The 14905-nt window shown below is 38.0% G+C and overlaps 1 protein-coding gene across 1 annotated transcript in view; it reads left to right on the top strand.

Annotated features, from left to right (window-relative positions):
- The window catches only part of LOC140237360 (xanthine dehydrogenase/oxidase-like), a 33063-nt gene extending 19251 nt beyond the window's left edge, over positions 1-13812 (top strand). Inside the window, exons 15-30 of the mRNA XM_072317300.1 lie at positions 305-356; positions 664-790; positions 1256-1375; positions 1705-1926; positions 2332-2465; positions 2947-3121; positions 3826-4017; positions 4899-5044; positions 6700-6781; positions 7106-7330; positions 8745-8819; positions 9457-9509; positions 11039-11219; positions 11941-12129; positions 12471-12638; positions 13318-13812. Of these exons, the coding sequence (XP_072173401.1) occupies positions 305-356; positions 664-790; positions 1256-1375; positions 1705-1926; positions 2332-2465; positions 2947-3121; positions 3826-4017; positions 4899-5044; positions 6700-6781; positions 7106-7330; positions 8745-8819; positions 9457-9509; positions 11039-11219; positions 11941-12129; positions 12471-12638; positions 13318-13368 (2192 nt within the window). The 3' untranslated portion in view covers positions 13369-13812. The remainder of the gene's footprint in view (positions 1-304; positions 357-663; positions 791-1255; positions 1376-1704; positions 1927-2331; positions 2466-2946; positions 3122-3825; positions 4018-4898; positions 5045-6699; positions 6782-7105; positions 7331-8744; positions 8820-9456; positions 9510-11038; positions 11220-11940; positions 12130-12470; positions 12639-13317) is intronic.
- Positions 13813-14905: the final 1093 nt, after the last annotated feature.

The following is a 14905-nucleotide window of genomic DNA, read 5'->3' as shown; positions in this document are numbered from 1 at the left end:
TTACCACTACAAGTGCTGTCCCGTGTATGTGTCATTCTATATTCAAGTCTTGGGCGATAGTACTTCTAACAGAGATTGCGTATCAAATATTCTGCTTGTTACCTACTTCGACACCCTGTAGAGTAACCCAGGAAGGATTTTCCAGGTCAGACACCACAATAATGTTTCCTTCAGTCAATGTTATCACTCTTCCTTCGTCTATACTCCTTGGCGTGCCACAGAGCGCGTTTTCGGTCGAAGATGATTGTTGATATCACAATATTTTAACAGCTATAACCATTGTCAATACATTGTGCAACGACAGGCCAGCTCTACATGTCATTCGTGTACAGTCGGCGGGCACATGCGAAAATCACGTGAGTACCATGTTAACAATCAAGTATGATTCCTGTAATCAGTTATGAGAGATAACAGCGAAGAAACGATATGAATAAAATCAGTAAGACAAAACTTACATAGTGAAGAACGTTTAAGTGTGCTTATCGTTTGCATACATTAGACATAATACAGATTAATAGGATATGCTCGGTAGATGTGGATCTTATCATTAGTATGATATACTTTTTTTTTAGCTTGATCACAACCCAGTCATGACTGTCATAAACGGAATACATTGTACTAACCTATAGATGATTGAATGATATTACAATTGTATTTCCCCAGCTCTATAGATCTGTCAGAAGCGTTGTCCCTAGAGGGCGTTCACGAGTTCGTTTCGGCAAGCGATGTTCCCGCCAGCAACAAAGTCGGCGCTGTCATCCCTGACGAAGAGTTATTTGCGTCAGAAGAGGTAACTCTAGGATTTGACTGTTTCTATCATACTGTGGAAGATTAATATCATACCAAACAACTTGCTTGATATGTTGTGCTTCAAGTAAGCCGCCATATGCGTTTTCATTTTAAAACTAAAAACAAGTATCAATTTGGTGTATAGGATTATCATGGGGGTGGGGTGGGGTGGAGGACTGGAGAATTTCTATTTCTACACTCAGTTTTGGTGTGTATACTTTTACTATACTGTGGGAGTTACAGGTGCAGGATGCTTGCGATGAATACAGAGATTGCCAAATGAGAGTCATTTTTTTTTTCAATATGTATAGCAATGGATATGTTATTTGATATTGTATTATGGTATATAATTATGTTATAGGCCCCATTGTCTGTTGGGCACTGAAATTTGGCATAAAAGCTTCAGGGAGAACTAGGGCCTATTGAGTCGAATACATGACATTACATTGATTGTTGTCGTCACTAGGTTTTCCATGTTGGACAGCCAATTGGAGCCATCTTAGCAGAAACACAGGCCCTGGCACGACGAGCCGCTAACCTCGTGAAAGTTGAATACGAAGTTCTGGACTCCATAATCACGATCGAGGTGTGGATTAATAATTTGTAATGTTTTCCACGCAGCCTTCGGCCTAAGTGTGTGTGTGTGTGTTTGTTTGTTTGTTTGTGTGTGTGTGTGTGTGTGTGTGTGCCTTCAATGGTCTCCGCGCATTTTGAATATGTAAATTTGTTTGTTTAGGAGTTGTTTTTTTACGGCATGCGTCTGATTCCGTACTACTCATTGTCACAGAAACTTACCTTGCGTAAATTTTGGTTAGGATTTTAGTGGGCATGAAGGGAAAAAAAATGTTCCTGAAACACGTATCAGCATCCATTTTCTCTAGAGATTTGTAACCCGTGATTTTATTGTATGATTAGGAAGCAATCGAAAAGGAGTCGTTCATGGGAGAACCGATTGTCTTTGAGCAAGGTGACCCTGTTGAGTCTCTTAAAACCTGTGATCACGTGATCGAAGGTGAGGTGAAGGTCGGAGGTGAAGAACATTTCTACCTTGAGACGCAGTGTGCCTTTGTCATTCCGAAAGGAGAAGACAAAGAATTAGAAGTGTTTTGCTCAACCCAACATCCCACCAATGTTCAGGTGAGTGGAATGCATTAAAACATACGTTCAACTCAATGAGCCATACATAAAACAAAGACACACACACAAGATTGTCATCAGAATGTGCCATTGGGTGAAAAAGATCTTTTGTGAAGGTTTGCTATTTTTGCGTTTGTTTTTGAAAAGAAATACATATTTTATAACGAAAACAACTCTGTGGTAATGCTCGTCAGTCGATGCTGTGTCTTCGAACTTCCGATCTTTACAAAGCTTTGATAGAATTGATACTATATCTATCTAATTCTATTCTATCTACTCTATCTATTTAGCCTATCATCCAGAGTGGGGCGATTTATGTATGTTGTTCTGTTAAGTATTTTCTTTCCACTGAATCAGGCTACATTAATTGTTGTTTCTTGTTATCTTGCGTTCATAATCCTCTAGAGCACGTTATCCAGTGTACTTGGCATTCCGGCAAATCGGATCACGTGCCGAGTGAAGCGTTTGGGCGGCGGGTTCGGAGGGAAAGAACTAAGGTCATCTCCCATAGCTGCAGCATGTGCGGTAGCAGCTAAAAAGTATGATAATCTTTCCTAGACTATACTGCTGCTGATGATGACGACGGTGATGTTGATTGTGACGAAGATGATGGCGATGATAGTGATAGGTCTAATGATGATGACCCTGATGATGATGAGAAGGAGGAGGAAGAGAAGATGAAGTAGATGGAGTAAGAGAATCACAAGAAAATCAATAATAACAGTTAAGTGATATATGCTTAAACCAAGATCATTCCCTTACTTCGTGGGAACAATGAGAAGAATATAACGACATTTGTGACATATTGATATTAATTTGGTATGCATAAAATGTAAGGTGTCGTTTGTTGTCAGCCTGTTTGACACACTAAAGAGCGTCTTCATCCTTGTCTTTACTCTCCTTGTAGAAAGGATATCTATAGTGCCAACAACATTGTTGAGCATACAAAGGGGAGAATCTGGGATTCACTCACAGTGTTTATGACATTACATCAAAGAAATTATTCTGAATACCATCTAGGGTGGGACGACCAGTGCGATTTATGCTGGACCGTGACGAAGATATGCAATCTACCGGAGGGCGTCACCCTTTTCTAGGGCGCTACAAGGTTGGATTCACCACAGAAGGCCGGCTGCAGGCCCTTGATGTCAAGTTGTTCTCAAACGGTGGCTACAGTTTCGACGTGTCACCCTTCGTACGTATTATACCGTAGATAAAATGTAGTACATTGACAACTGAATGAAAGTGACACCAGTGGACGTCGCTGGAATGCAAGGCCCTTCAAAAATTTCAGGCCTCGTCTCTTCATCAAATTCCTACATCGACGACAAATACATAAGTTATTGAACGTTTCATGAAAGTTTGATGGCACACATTACTTCACCGGGTTATGACCCTGCTCCTGTAATGAATTACCGAAGGAAGTAAGCTGCAGAAGTTTGTTGTTGTTGTTGTTGTGCTAATGATAGTTCATGAGAGATATTAAGAAACGCGGTTCATCTAAAAGAACTAGGTTCAATTTTGTGATATTTTCTTACTTCTATTTTGTTTGTACTTTTCTTTACTTCCTTCTACTTCTGAACCGTCTGTTCCTTCATTTCACGTTTCGTTCAGAAATCACAATATTGTAGTTGGGCAATCTTCAGTATTCGCGTGATAGTCAGGGGTACACTTCGTGTGTAGTCCTGTCTACATCTTGCGAGACTAGAATACACAAGTGATCGCCATGTTTCTTGGAGGCCATAAAAGCTGCCCCTCAAGTTTTCTATATTTTTTGGTAATAGTCTGCAAGAATACGTGGACGGTAAAAGGCAAGACCCTTGTGCATGGGATCTCTTAGCTGTTTGTTTGCTTTTCCTGCAGGACGAATAACGATTTTCTTTACTCTTCATTTTAAAGGTAATGAAAGCAGCCATGAAATTTTTCGACAATTGTTACCGGATGTCCGTAGCACGCATTGAGGGGCGCGTGTGCCGAACCAATATCTCGTCCAACACCGCTTTTCGAGGCTTCGGGTCATCGCAGGGGATGATAATCATGGAGTCGATCATGACCAAGATAGCCATAGAATGTGGAATATCGCAGGAAAAGGTACGTTTCTGAATTCTGGCATGATATAAAAGAATTATTGATAGTTCATTTGGTCACTTTCTCATTCTCTGTATTTTCTCTGTCCTCAGTTCTTGCTATTATATTTTATCCATTTGACAACAACAAGCAACGAAGGAACATCATCATTCCCTTTTGTCACACAAGGCTCAAATGAATTGTAAGGATTTGAAATTATTTTTAAAGATTTTATATCTGCGATGTCCCTTTACGGCTTCCATATGTTTGCCGTAGTCCGGTCTCAAATCAATTTCTATAAATGTGTCAGCTTTCATTATTATAAATTCATACAAGAAATATATTTGCCGGAAAACAAATTTGAATAAGTTAGGCCCATAGACCTCCTTGATTCGTACGGATGACAGATCTTCAAATATACTTTTTGATATGAGATTATTATACTTGCAATCACATTGAAATATTATTTGACTATTGTATGCTTTATTATCATTACTTCATAATGCAGGTGTAATTGCACCTACTTAAAAATATGTTTTTCATTTTGGATTAGTGGCAAGTGTCGCACTGATAATATGGTTGCAAAGAGACGAACGACAAAGAGAGTGTGAGGTTGTATGTCTTTTGACGAGGTAGAACCATTCTTACTTTGTATGGCAGAGATTGTACTGCCTTTACGATTAATAATGTATCAATGATGTTATTAATCGCAATATTGATAAATATTCTCTTATGTCTCTGATGTTAATAAATATTCGCTCATGTCTCTTTATATAGGCCTAATATGCATGTATTTCACTGGGGAAAATGATTGCATACGGATCAAAGAAACTGCCGTTATTTTCCTTTGTACTGTCAGTATAATTATCATGATATATACACTTGCATTTCAACATGAACACCAGGTTCGCGAGTTGAATTTCTACAGAGATGGCGACGTCTCCTTTATGAACCAAAAGATGGAGAACTGCAATATCAAACGATGCTGGGAACAGTGTCTTGAGAAGAGCAACTTTTACACCAGGAGGAGAAATGTCGACTTTTTCAATAGGTGACATTTATTGATCTACAACATGGATTGCGTTTTTTCCCCTTCAATTATGGTCATGCCCGTGTATACATACCTTTGCAGCAGATTTTGGTACAGTAAATTATGTTCAACGCAAGTTGCGTTGTCAAGAGGCCTCTGACATTCATTGTTTATAGCTTGTCAGTCCATGGATGTTGTACTGTATCCTATGAGAACTAAATATGAGGATCAGGATTTGTTCAAATTTGGGGTTTTTCCCCGAATCTTTTCCTTTTTGCGAGTGTCCCGTTAAAAACGCTCTTTTCAAACACTGACGTTTATGCATTAGATAATATCCTTGATACCTATAGCAGGACAAATGTGAGAACATAGAACGGGGACTTTTAGCTCACCAGAAACAAAATTTGGCAAGTAGCATCCCTAAATGACATGATCTAAATTTGTTCAAAATGGCAACGTGCCCCTCTCCCTAGCTCTATAAAAGCCTCCCCCATTAAGGAATCTTTTAAATTCTTCAACGCTTTTGTCGTATGAATACATTATGCACCGATATGCTTTATTGTATCTTTTTAAATCTAAATTACAAATACAAATAAGATATCCACGAAGATCCTTAATTCATTACTACATTATAAAATCAAATAAACCTTTCCATCTGCCTTTACAGCAAATTTCAAACCTGTAATCATTGATTATATGATAATTCGTCACCCTCCTTTTCTGTAATTCCAATAATCGTCTTATGACTTTTTCATCTTTCTCCATGAATTATATATCCCATATTCAATTTCTCTCATAAAATTATATGGACGCTTAGGAAGGACTGCATGAAGATAAAAATAGTATAAATTGAGATATACCAACGGATTTGAGAAGGGTAATCTTTCCTATGATCTACATTCTTTTAAATGCTTGAAATTTAAGTTACATTGTAAAATTTCCAATACTGGAAATCATAATTATCTTGGATTTTCTTCTTTTACGGAAGAAATTTAAATCCATAGTAAAGTATTTGTAAGCACTCATATTACTGGGCTTATTTGTTTCAGGAACGTTTCTTTCTGACAGTCTTTCTGTTATTTGTTTCTTCTTAGCATATGGGGGAGATTGGAACTCAATTATAGCCGCTTTTCAAAAGAAAAAAAGAATTGGTCAGATTTGTCACCAAACCTGACAGGATAGAATATAAATTTGTACAAACGTACAAATAATATACTTTATATAGGTAAATATTTTTTTAGCAAGTGTATTTCCAGGTTTGTTTACGGCAGATCCAGGGGTGGTCACATTGTGCCGGGACAGGAATTGAGGCCAATTTTTACATTTTGAATAAACTTGGCAGGTATATATTATCGCCAGTGTGATACAATATACAAATGAACACCAAGTCCCTGTGGAGACTCAAAGTCCCCTCCTACCCCTTACTATTTTCTTATGTTATAGATAATAGTCTGAAGAATGCTTGGAAAATGAACTTGCGATACTCAGGTGAAAGTTGTACTCGTGGTCTCTAATCACATTTTATCATCATTATTATTCTTCCTTTTTTTTTTGCATATCTAGAATTTAACTCTATTAAGGTGTTTCTTTGCACTCATAACAAAAGGGTTATTTTGTGTTACGGTTTCTTTCTGTCAATCGATCTCAGGATTCATTTTTCCTTTTCATTGCCAAAGGGAGAACCGATGGAAGAAACGGGGACTGGCTATCATTCCGGTGAAACACGGTATCGGGCGCTCCCCTTTCAGCCGCAATCAGGTAAATCAATACGTGCAAAGTCATGAAAATAATGTGATAGATAAGTTTACAGAACAGGTTCAAGAATGTAGCCAATTGTGGTCAACGTGTAGTCAGGGCACGTGTTTGTCCAATAATTGTCCAATAATTTATTGCAACATGCATCTCTGCAACATGCATTTTTGTACAATAACGTATTATGGAAAGTTCAGGATTAATTACATCTGTGTCGAAATTTAACATTAGCTGGCACAACAGACAGACACAGAGAGAGAGAGAGAGAGAGGGAGGGAGAGAGAGAAAGGTTTTCATATCAGACTACAACAGTGGTGAATTACCCCTCAGGGAGCAGCCCTTGTGCACATCTACACGGACGGGTCTGTCCTGGTAACCCACGGCGGGGTGGAGATGGGACAGGGCCTGCATACCAAGATGGTCCAGGTGGCCGCTAGGACTCTTGGTATTCCAGAGGACAAAATTCACCTGTCGGAGACCAGCTCGAGCAAGGTGCCGAACACCGTGTCCACCGCGGCCAGCCTCGGTTCGGATCTCAACGGCGGAGCGGTGCAGGTATACACTTTAAAAGAAAAATGAAGTTGAAAATACATAATAATGGGCACTATTTCCCACGTGGAGCCCCAAGGGACACAACGCCGGGGCGTTGGAGGCAAAGCCCTAAAATAAGGGGATCTCTGCAACTCATGTTCTTAAAATCAGAAATAATTGCCAAGTTATTGCTATGAGTCTAATGTAAATTTGTGACGTGTCGTTTTACGTTTGTTCACGGCAGATCCAGGCATTGGTCTTATGGGGGAGGGGGGGGGGGATTTAGTTCCCAATTTTCACATTTTCACTTTCTTCTTCAAAAGTGGATGGATAGTCGCATTTTGACAAAATTTCGGAGGTATTTGTGTAGTTAATATGATAGAACACAATATTGCTACAAACGGGCATCATTCCCGAGTTGAGGGCTCCGGGAGTTGAAGGGGGTCTACAATATGTAAACCCCCCAAATCAAGGAATCTTTTAAAATCTTCTTTTCTATGATAGAACCACAAGTGATATATTGACTAGTTTTATGAATAAGTCGATTGGTGACTAAAGTTTCAAGATAGTTCATAGCATATGCAACCAAACTGGGCAGGCATTATCGCTAATGTGATAGACCTGAACAGACACCATGCCACACCCCTTCTACCCTGTCCCCCTCCGTCCTCAGCGTACCCGAGAACCCCAATATAATCATTAGATAATCTTATTAAAAAAAGTCTGATACAACCAGAAATGCTCTGAGAGTCTTCATTATTGAGAGTGGTGTTTCTGATTTAAATTATACTTAGATTGATGCTGATGGCACTCTTGAGTGCGATCATAAGAATTAATACTACAAGAATGCGACAGTGTACCCTACACGAAAATATAATTACGTTATCATGTCAGTTGTTGAAATCCTATCAGAGAAGACATATCTTCTACTAATTAACCAGCTTTCGTTTCAGTCCCAATATAATTGATGAATAAAACATCCAATGCTGTTGTATGCATACACAGTGGTTTTGTAAGAATTTCACCTCTTACGTACATACTTATCGGTCTCACTTTCGATTGCTAATTGTATAAATCTCTTTGTGCGAAATACACGTTACGTAATCATATTTGCCCTCTCTGTCATAGGTACATAATATATTCTTGTTGAGTTTGAAGTTATTGACCCAGACGTTTACTATAGGAAGGAGATACGATAATAATCAGAACAAATTTGCCAATATGTCGTTTGCGAAGAAGTAAATACCGATGACGTGTCGTCTGGGTCATTTTACATGTAGATGCATGCAACATGTCATTTTCTAAGAGACGGAGATTATTATTTTTTAATTAAAGTTTATGAGAACCTACGATATATACGCGCTCTAATTTCCTTGGTTCATCAGTAATAACTGTAGAAAACTCTTGTCGTGTTCTCCCACATTGAACATTATTCAAGAACGCTTGTCAGATCTTGCGAGAACGTTTGGAACCCATCATGTACGCAAATCCGAAAGGAACATGGAAGGAATGGGTAAGACTGAAGTGAATTGTTTCCAACTTTTAGATAAGTGAGATCGATATATTTCCAAAGCTTCCATAGTCTATACAGTCATACGGTATCATCAAATGAAATTTCAGTCCCCAAATATCACAGAGATTGTTTTTCTCTCTCCACAATAATAGTGTCATTAAAACATTGCTAAAAAGTTAGCTCGTTATGTGAACGTTATAAAGTCCCTGCATTGTTTGCTGCAGTTTGTATATGATTATTGATTTTTCATCAGGATCGCCATGTTGAGACGAGAGTATCATAATGCAAAAAAAAAAACAACAACAACAACAACAGAGGAGTAACCAAGTCAATCAATTTCCACATTTATGATTTCCACATTATGTTAAGAGCAAGACATGATCTTACTCATAAAACAACACATTCTTCATTCCATTACTTGTATTATGCTTTTTAATGTTAATTATTGATCATACCACCTATCCGTGAAGTGAGGTGAAGGGCGTCCCCTTGCCCTGGATTCACGTAAATATGTAAATATCATATTCCTTTTGTCAAATCAGGCTGCTCCTTTTTCAGTTTTAGCTAGGTAGGACGTTTCATATTGTACTATTTAATTTGAATTCTCGCCGACCATTATCTTCCGCTTCTCTTCTAGGCGGCAGAAGCTTTCGAGAACAGAATTAGTCTGTCGGCTACAGGCTACTACAAGTAAGTAAGCCATTGTATGCATAAGTATGCATAATATATGAAAATAAGTAAATGAATAAATAAGTAAGGAAACAGAAAATAATTCCTACACATACGTTATGCAAGGATTATATCAAATAGTGGTGGCCCGGTGGCAGAGATATAGATATCGGACCACCAAATGTTTGTGATCTTTTTTTTTAAGATTTGAATCTGACTTCACTGAAACCTATCACCGGGTAGCATAAAATTATACTGAGTATACAGCGGAAGAGGGTAACGCTTAAACCAGGGAGGTGGGAAGAGCACCTCCCTGCTTAAACATCATGTACTTCAGAAGGCATTATCATTAACCCTACTTTTGAGCTCAGCTGAAAATGCTGTCACAACGCGGTAAAATTCTGTAAAATATACGCGTGCTATATAGTTCTATTAAAACGTGGTGTTTGAAGAGCTTTATCTTACCTACCAATTTTGAAAAAAAATAATGGTTTATTGTATTATTCCAATGTTCTTTTACATGGTTTTACTTTTCGATGCCTTTCCTCTATTCTTTTTGGGCCGACAAATTTCATTGTCGGGCCACCAAAACGAAAAGTCGATATGGAGTCATGCAGTTGATATTTATTGATACACCTATATAAATTTTTTCCCTATCGCTCCTCGCCTATCAAACTCCCTCCCATCATTTCTCCGTGAAATTAACCAATTGGAGAACTTCAAAGCCTTACTCAAGACTCACAATTTTCACAGGCACTCAATTGCTAACTATAAGAACAGTCTGTGCCTTACCTACTTTTAAAACAGATATATTGCGCCATACAACAGATGTGAATCATCATCATCATCATAATAGATACATAACAGAGAGAGATATTTTCTGCCATCTCTTGTTAAATCATAATTATTATCAAAATCCGAAAGGAACAAAAAAAATCCACTCTTCCTTGCTTTACTTCAAGCTGACTAACTAATTTTTGTTAAGGTCAGAAATGTTCGATATAATTACGGAGGAAAGATTTTGCGGAAATCCATATTATCTTCAGGAGAATAAAACCGGAATCTAACTCACTTTAAGTTTCCTCAAACGGTTTAATGTTACATCTTCAAGCCTGAAGACTCATGGCCTCAAGGAACATTTACACGCAACGATTTCATAATCATATATATATATATATATATATATATATATATATACACACACACAAACACACACAGTCAAAATAAGCTGTATTTTCAAACTAGATATAAGGACAAGATGTAGAGAGTAAGCCTATATGTATTTCAGTTTTATTTTGATGAATAAGAATGACCCTGCTAATTCTAATTTCAACCGACCGCACCTAAACAAGACTGTTTGCAACAAAGGTCACGCTTGGGTGGTTATCAGTTCATGCAGTGGTAAAAATGATACTTGATATTTCTTGTCTTAGTATTAGTTGTAGAATGATATGTCTTACGATAAGAACAGAAAATAATGAAAACATCACAATGTCAGTCATTTTATAAAAAAAAAAAGAAGCGTTTCCTCCTGTTATTGTTTTCCGCAGGACACCGGGACTAGACTTCGACGAGAAGACCATGACGGGAAAGTTATGGCATTACTTTTCTTACGGGGCCGCTGCTTCCGAGGTGGAGATCGACTGCTTGACTGGAGATCATCGGACGTTGAGAACTGACATCGTGTTTGACGTCGGACAGAGCATCAACCCGGCTGTCGATATCGGACAGGTAAAAATATTTGATTTTGGAAGGAAATCACACATCGACACAGACACAGACACAGACATAGACACACAGACACAGACACTGACACAGACACAGACACAGACACTGACACAGACACACACACACACACACACAGAGAGAGAGAGAGAGAGAGAGAAAAGGTATACAATACTGTTCACGACGTCATGAACGTGGGAACAGCTGTATATATAGCTGCACATGTATTGATAAAAGTGTCATTAATGTTTCCTATAGATAAGCATATTATGACATAAGATGGACCTACGAACGCTTTAGTTGTAAAAAAAAAAAAAGAAAAAAGAAAAAATAGGGTACCATTGACCCTTGACCGCTCCATCGGTCCACAGCCCCCCCCCCCCTCCACAGGCACACACACGCGCACACACGCGGCCTCTGCGTAAAATCATATTAAAACAGTAAACGTATAAAATGACGAAAAAAAGACACTAATGTCAAGACAGAGTAGATATGGAGAAAACACACATAGATCTATAATAGATCATAACTGAATTATTATTCATAGTGCATGACGTAATGTTAATTTTTGCCTTTTACTAATCAAGGGCACATTTTGTAATAAGACAATTTGAAGCACGACCCCGGTATGGCTGAGGATGAAGAATCCGGGGACTTGTCGAAGATGGTTGCTGTGGTTTTAATATGATGATTTCTGTGTTCCTGATTTTCTCCACATCTAATGAAGATCGAAGGAGCCTTCATGCAAGGTTATGGTCTCTACATCCTAGAAGATCTTCGATGGACTCCAGAAGGAAAGCTATTGACCGCAGGACCTGGCTATTACAAGATCCCTAGTTTTGGCAACATTCCAGCAGAATTCAATGTGACTCTCGTCAAGGGCCTGACCAACCCCACAAACATATGCTCCTCCAAAGTAAATCAACTCGTCAAATCATAATGTGGAATTCGTGTGTTTGTTTTTTTTGGCATTACCTTACATTTCGGATTGTCTTGTGTGGTTTCTTAATAATTCAGGTGCCATGTAAGTGCTGCAAGTATTGTTGTCTTACTATATGTGTGACTGGTGTAGGCCCACTGAATACTTTAGAAAAACACGATCATGGCACGCTTCCATGACATGCTAGAACATGTATTGATATAGCCAGCGTTTTCCTCATTGAAGATTTACATGCAGTCAAAAATGTTGATGATAAATGTGTATATCATGTTTTTAATATGTTCATTTTGTATTCATTCAATAACTTTAAACAATAGGCTATTGGCGAACCTCCCCTCTTCCTCGGCTCCTCGGTGTATTTTGCCATCAAGGACGCAATCATGGCGGCTAGGACTGAAGAGGGTTTGTTCGGTGATTTTCGTCTTGACACTCCAGCCGTGGCGGAGCGAATCAGACTGGCGTGCAGGGACCAGTTCACCAAGAGGGTGGGTCGAAAAATGAAATGTTATACTCAATGTTCTAATTATCTGTGATACAAAGAGTAGAATGACGAACGAACTGAATTATTAATGTTTCAATGAGATTGGCAATACTGGTTACATTGAGGTGATGCTTTATCATCAAATCAAAACTCTCCTACTGGTTTATACGTAAGACTTTCCAGTGACCTACGTAGCAACTACAACTCCCTCAACTTGAAGTCACCATCGTTAACCAGATTCCACAATCCTTTGAAGCCATGAATACAAACTTGGTCTTTTGAACGCTCATGTCAATAAATTTGTTCAAGCTTTTAATGCGACAATGCACATAAAGCTCGTAGTTCATTGTATAATATATACATTAAAGTGCGGTCGAACCGTTAGTTCAATAATACCATAATTATGTCCCTGCGAAATGACTGTGATATTCGTGAGAAACTGTGTGAAATTTGCTATTTTTTAATTAATTCTGTTCTCCTATTTGTTTTTCCTGAAGTCTGGATGTTGAATGGTTTATAACTATAACTGTAAAGCGCAAGGCATTACTTCCTTGTTATTTCTTTCAAATCATATATGATAAGAAACATTGAGGTTGTAGTTAAGATAAACACACTTTCTGATACACGAACCATGCATGATCGACCTTATACGATACGCTATTTTCCGCTTTATTTTCATCCAGTTTAAAGAGCCAGAGACTGGGACATTTAAACCGTTCTTTGTCAGACCGTAGACGGGAGATCAAGTTCCCGATACACATGGAAAACCACAACGTGAATGTGAACACAACGGAAACTGCAAACCTCACCCGTTCAACTTATTTCAAGCGACATGTATGGATGCAAAATGCAAAGAACACTCTAAAAAGTAAATTATGATTATGAATAAAAAATATATATGCGTGCCTATCTTTATAGTTTTAATATCTACATTTTATTCAGTTTTGATTTACTTGACATACAAAGAATACATAACCTACCCTGCGAGTATGCAAAATATCGCTTGTGCATGGCAAGTATAGGGCTTACATTTTTACCTGCTTTTTACGCTTATTTCCGAGAAATCATTCAATTCTGCAGAATAATGATTTAGTAGGCTTTGATTCATCATATTTGTCGATTATATCGTACGACTGTGTCCTTAAAATAACATTAGTGCCTATAGCTACAAGTAAGTTGTTTATTACCGAGCACAGATATCTTAGTAAGATAAGAATGTATTTGATGATGTAGATACAATGAATTATGTGAAGTGATTTCTGTATGCCTTTTATTCCTATAATATTGACTGTGGCTTGCTTAATATATTGTGCAAAGCAGATCGATATTCATACATGTTATCTGCTGTTGGTAACACAATCTTTCACTTGGTGCTTTTAATCTATGCATAATGTGATGAATTAACGTTCGGTACAAAAGAAAGTTTTTATAGATCTGAAGACAAGTAATTCTCGATCAAGATTTTAAATGAGGGAGTCGTCACTTCATTTCTACTCTCAGTATATAGAGGATAAAGTCCATGTCATATACGTTTGCATTATATTCCAGACTGTAGTTGTTGCTTTTGCTGCCTTCAGTGAAACACGGAACTCTAGTTTCCTTCAAATTTTTGGCAGGAGTAATGACATACAAGGAGCAGCCCTAGACAGCATATAATTTGACAATATAGCAATATATGCCTGTCGTGGTAGCCGGGTATATAATGATAATAATAATAATAATAAAGGGCATTTATATTGCGCAGCTACTATAATAATATACTCTACTGCGCACACACACTACGACTCCCACATACTAATCTACACTTCAAAAGAGCATTCTTTTTATTGGCGCGCAAATCCATTTGTATATGAATCATTTGCTGTTATCTGCTGTGGTAAATGTAATGTGGCATGCAGTGATTGCAGGGAATATTCAGATATACATGAGTATTTTTTTTTCAGTAAAATGTTGACGAGTATTACCAATTGCATAGATTTCATCAACAGTCTACTTCACACCTACTACCCTTCTTCAGGAAGTATTTGCTGTGTCTTATCGCATTGCATTCAGCGGGTTCGCTTATTTCTATATATTGCTTTTTGTTGATGGAAGTAAATTGAATTTAATATGATTGTGCTATTATACTCTCGCATGCCATCGTGAGAATGGTGTCGTTAGACGTTAACGTTCTCCCATGACGTATACCGTACATCTCAATAATGGTATACCTTTCTACCTATGAAAGGTAAGAAAATAACCTATTATGGTTCTTATGGTTCACTGCTATGA

The sequence above is a fragment of the Diadema setosum genome, chromosome 1 (genome assembly GCF_964275005.1).
Source record: "Diadema setosum chromosome 1, eeDiaSeto1, whole genome shotgun sequence".
Taxonomy (NCBI): Eukaryota; Metazoa; Echinodermata; class Echinoidea; order Diadematoida; family Diadematidae; genus Diadema; species Diadema setosum.
The sequence above is the reverse complement of the archived record's forward strand: the minus strand, read 5'-3'. Positions and strand labels throughout refer to the sequence as shown.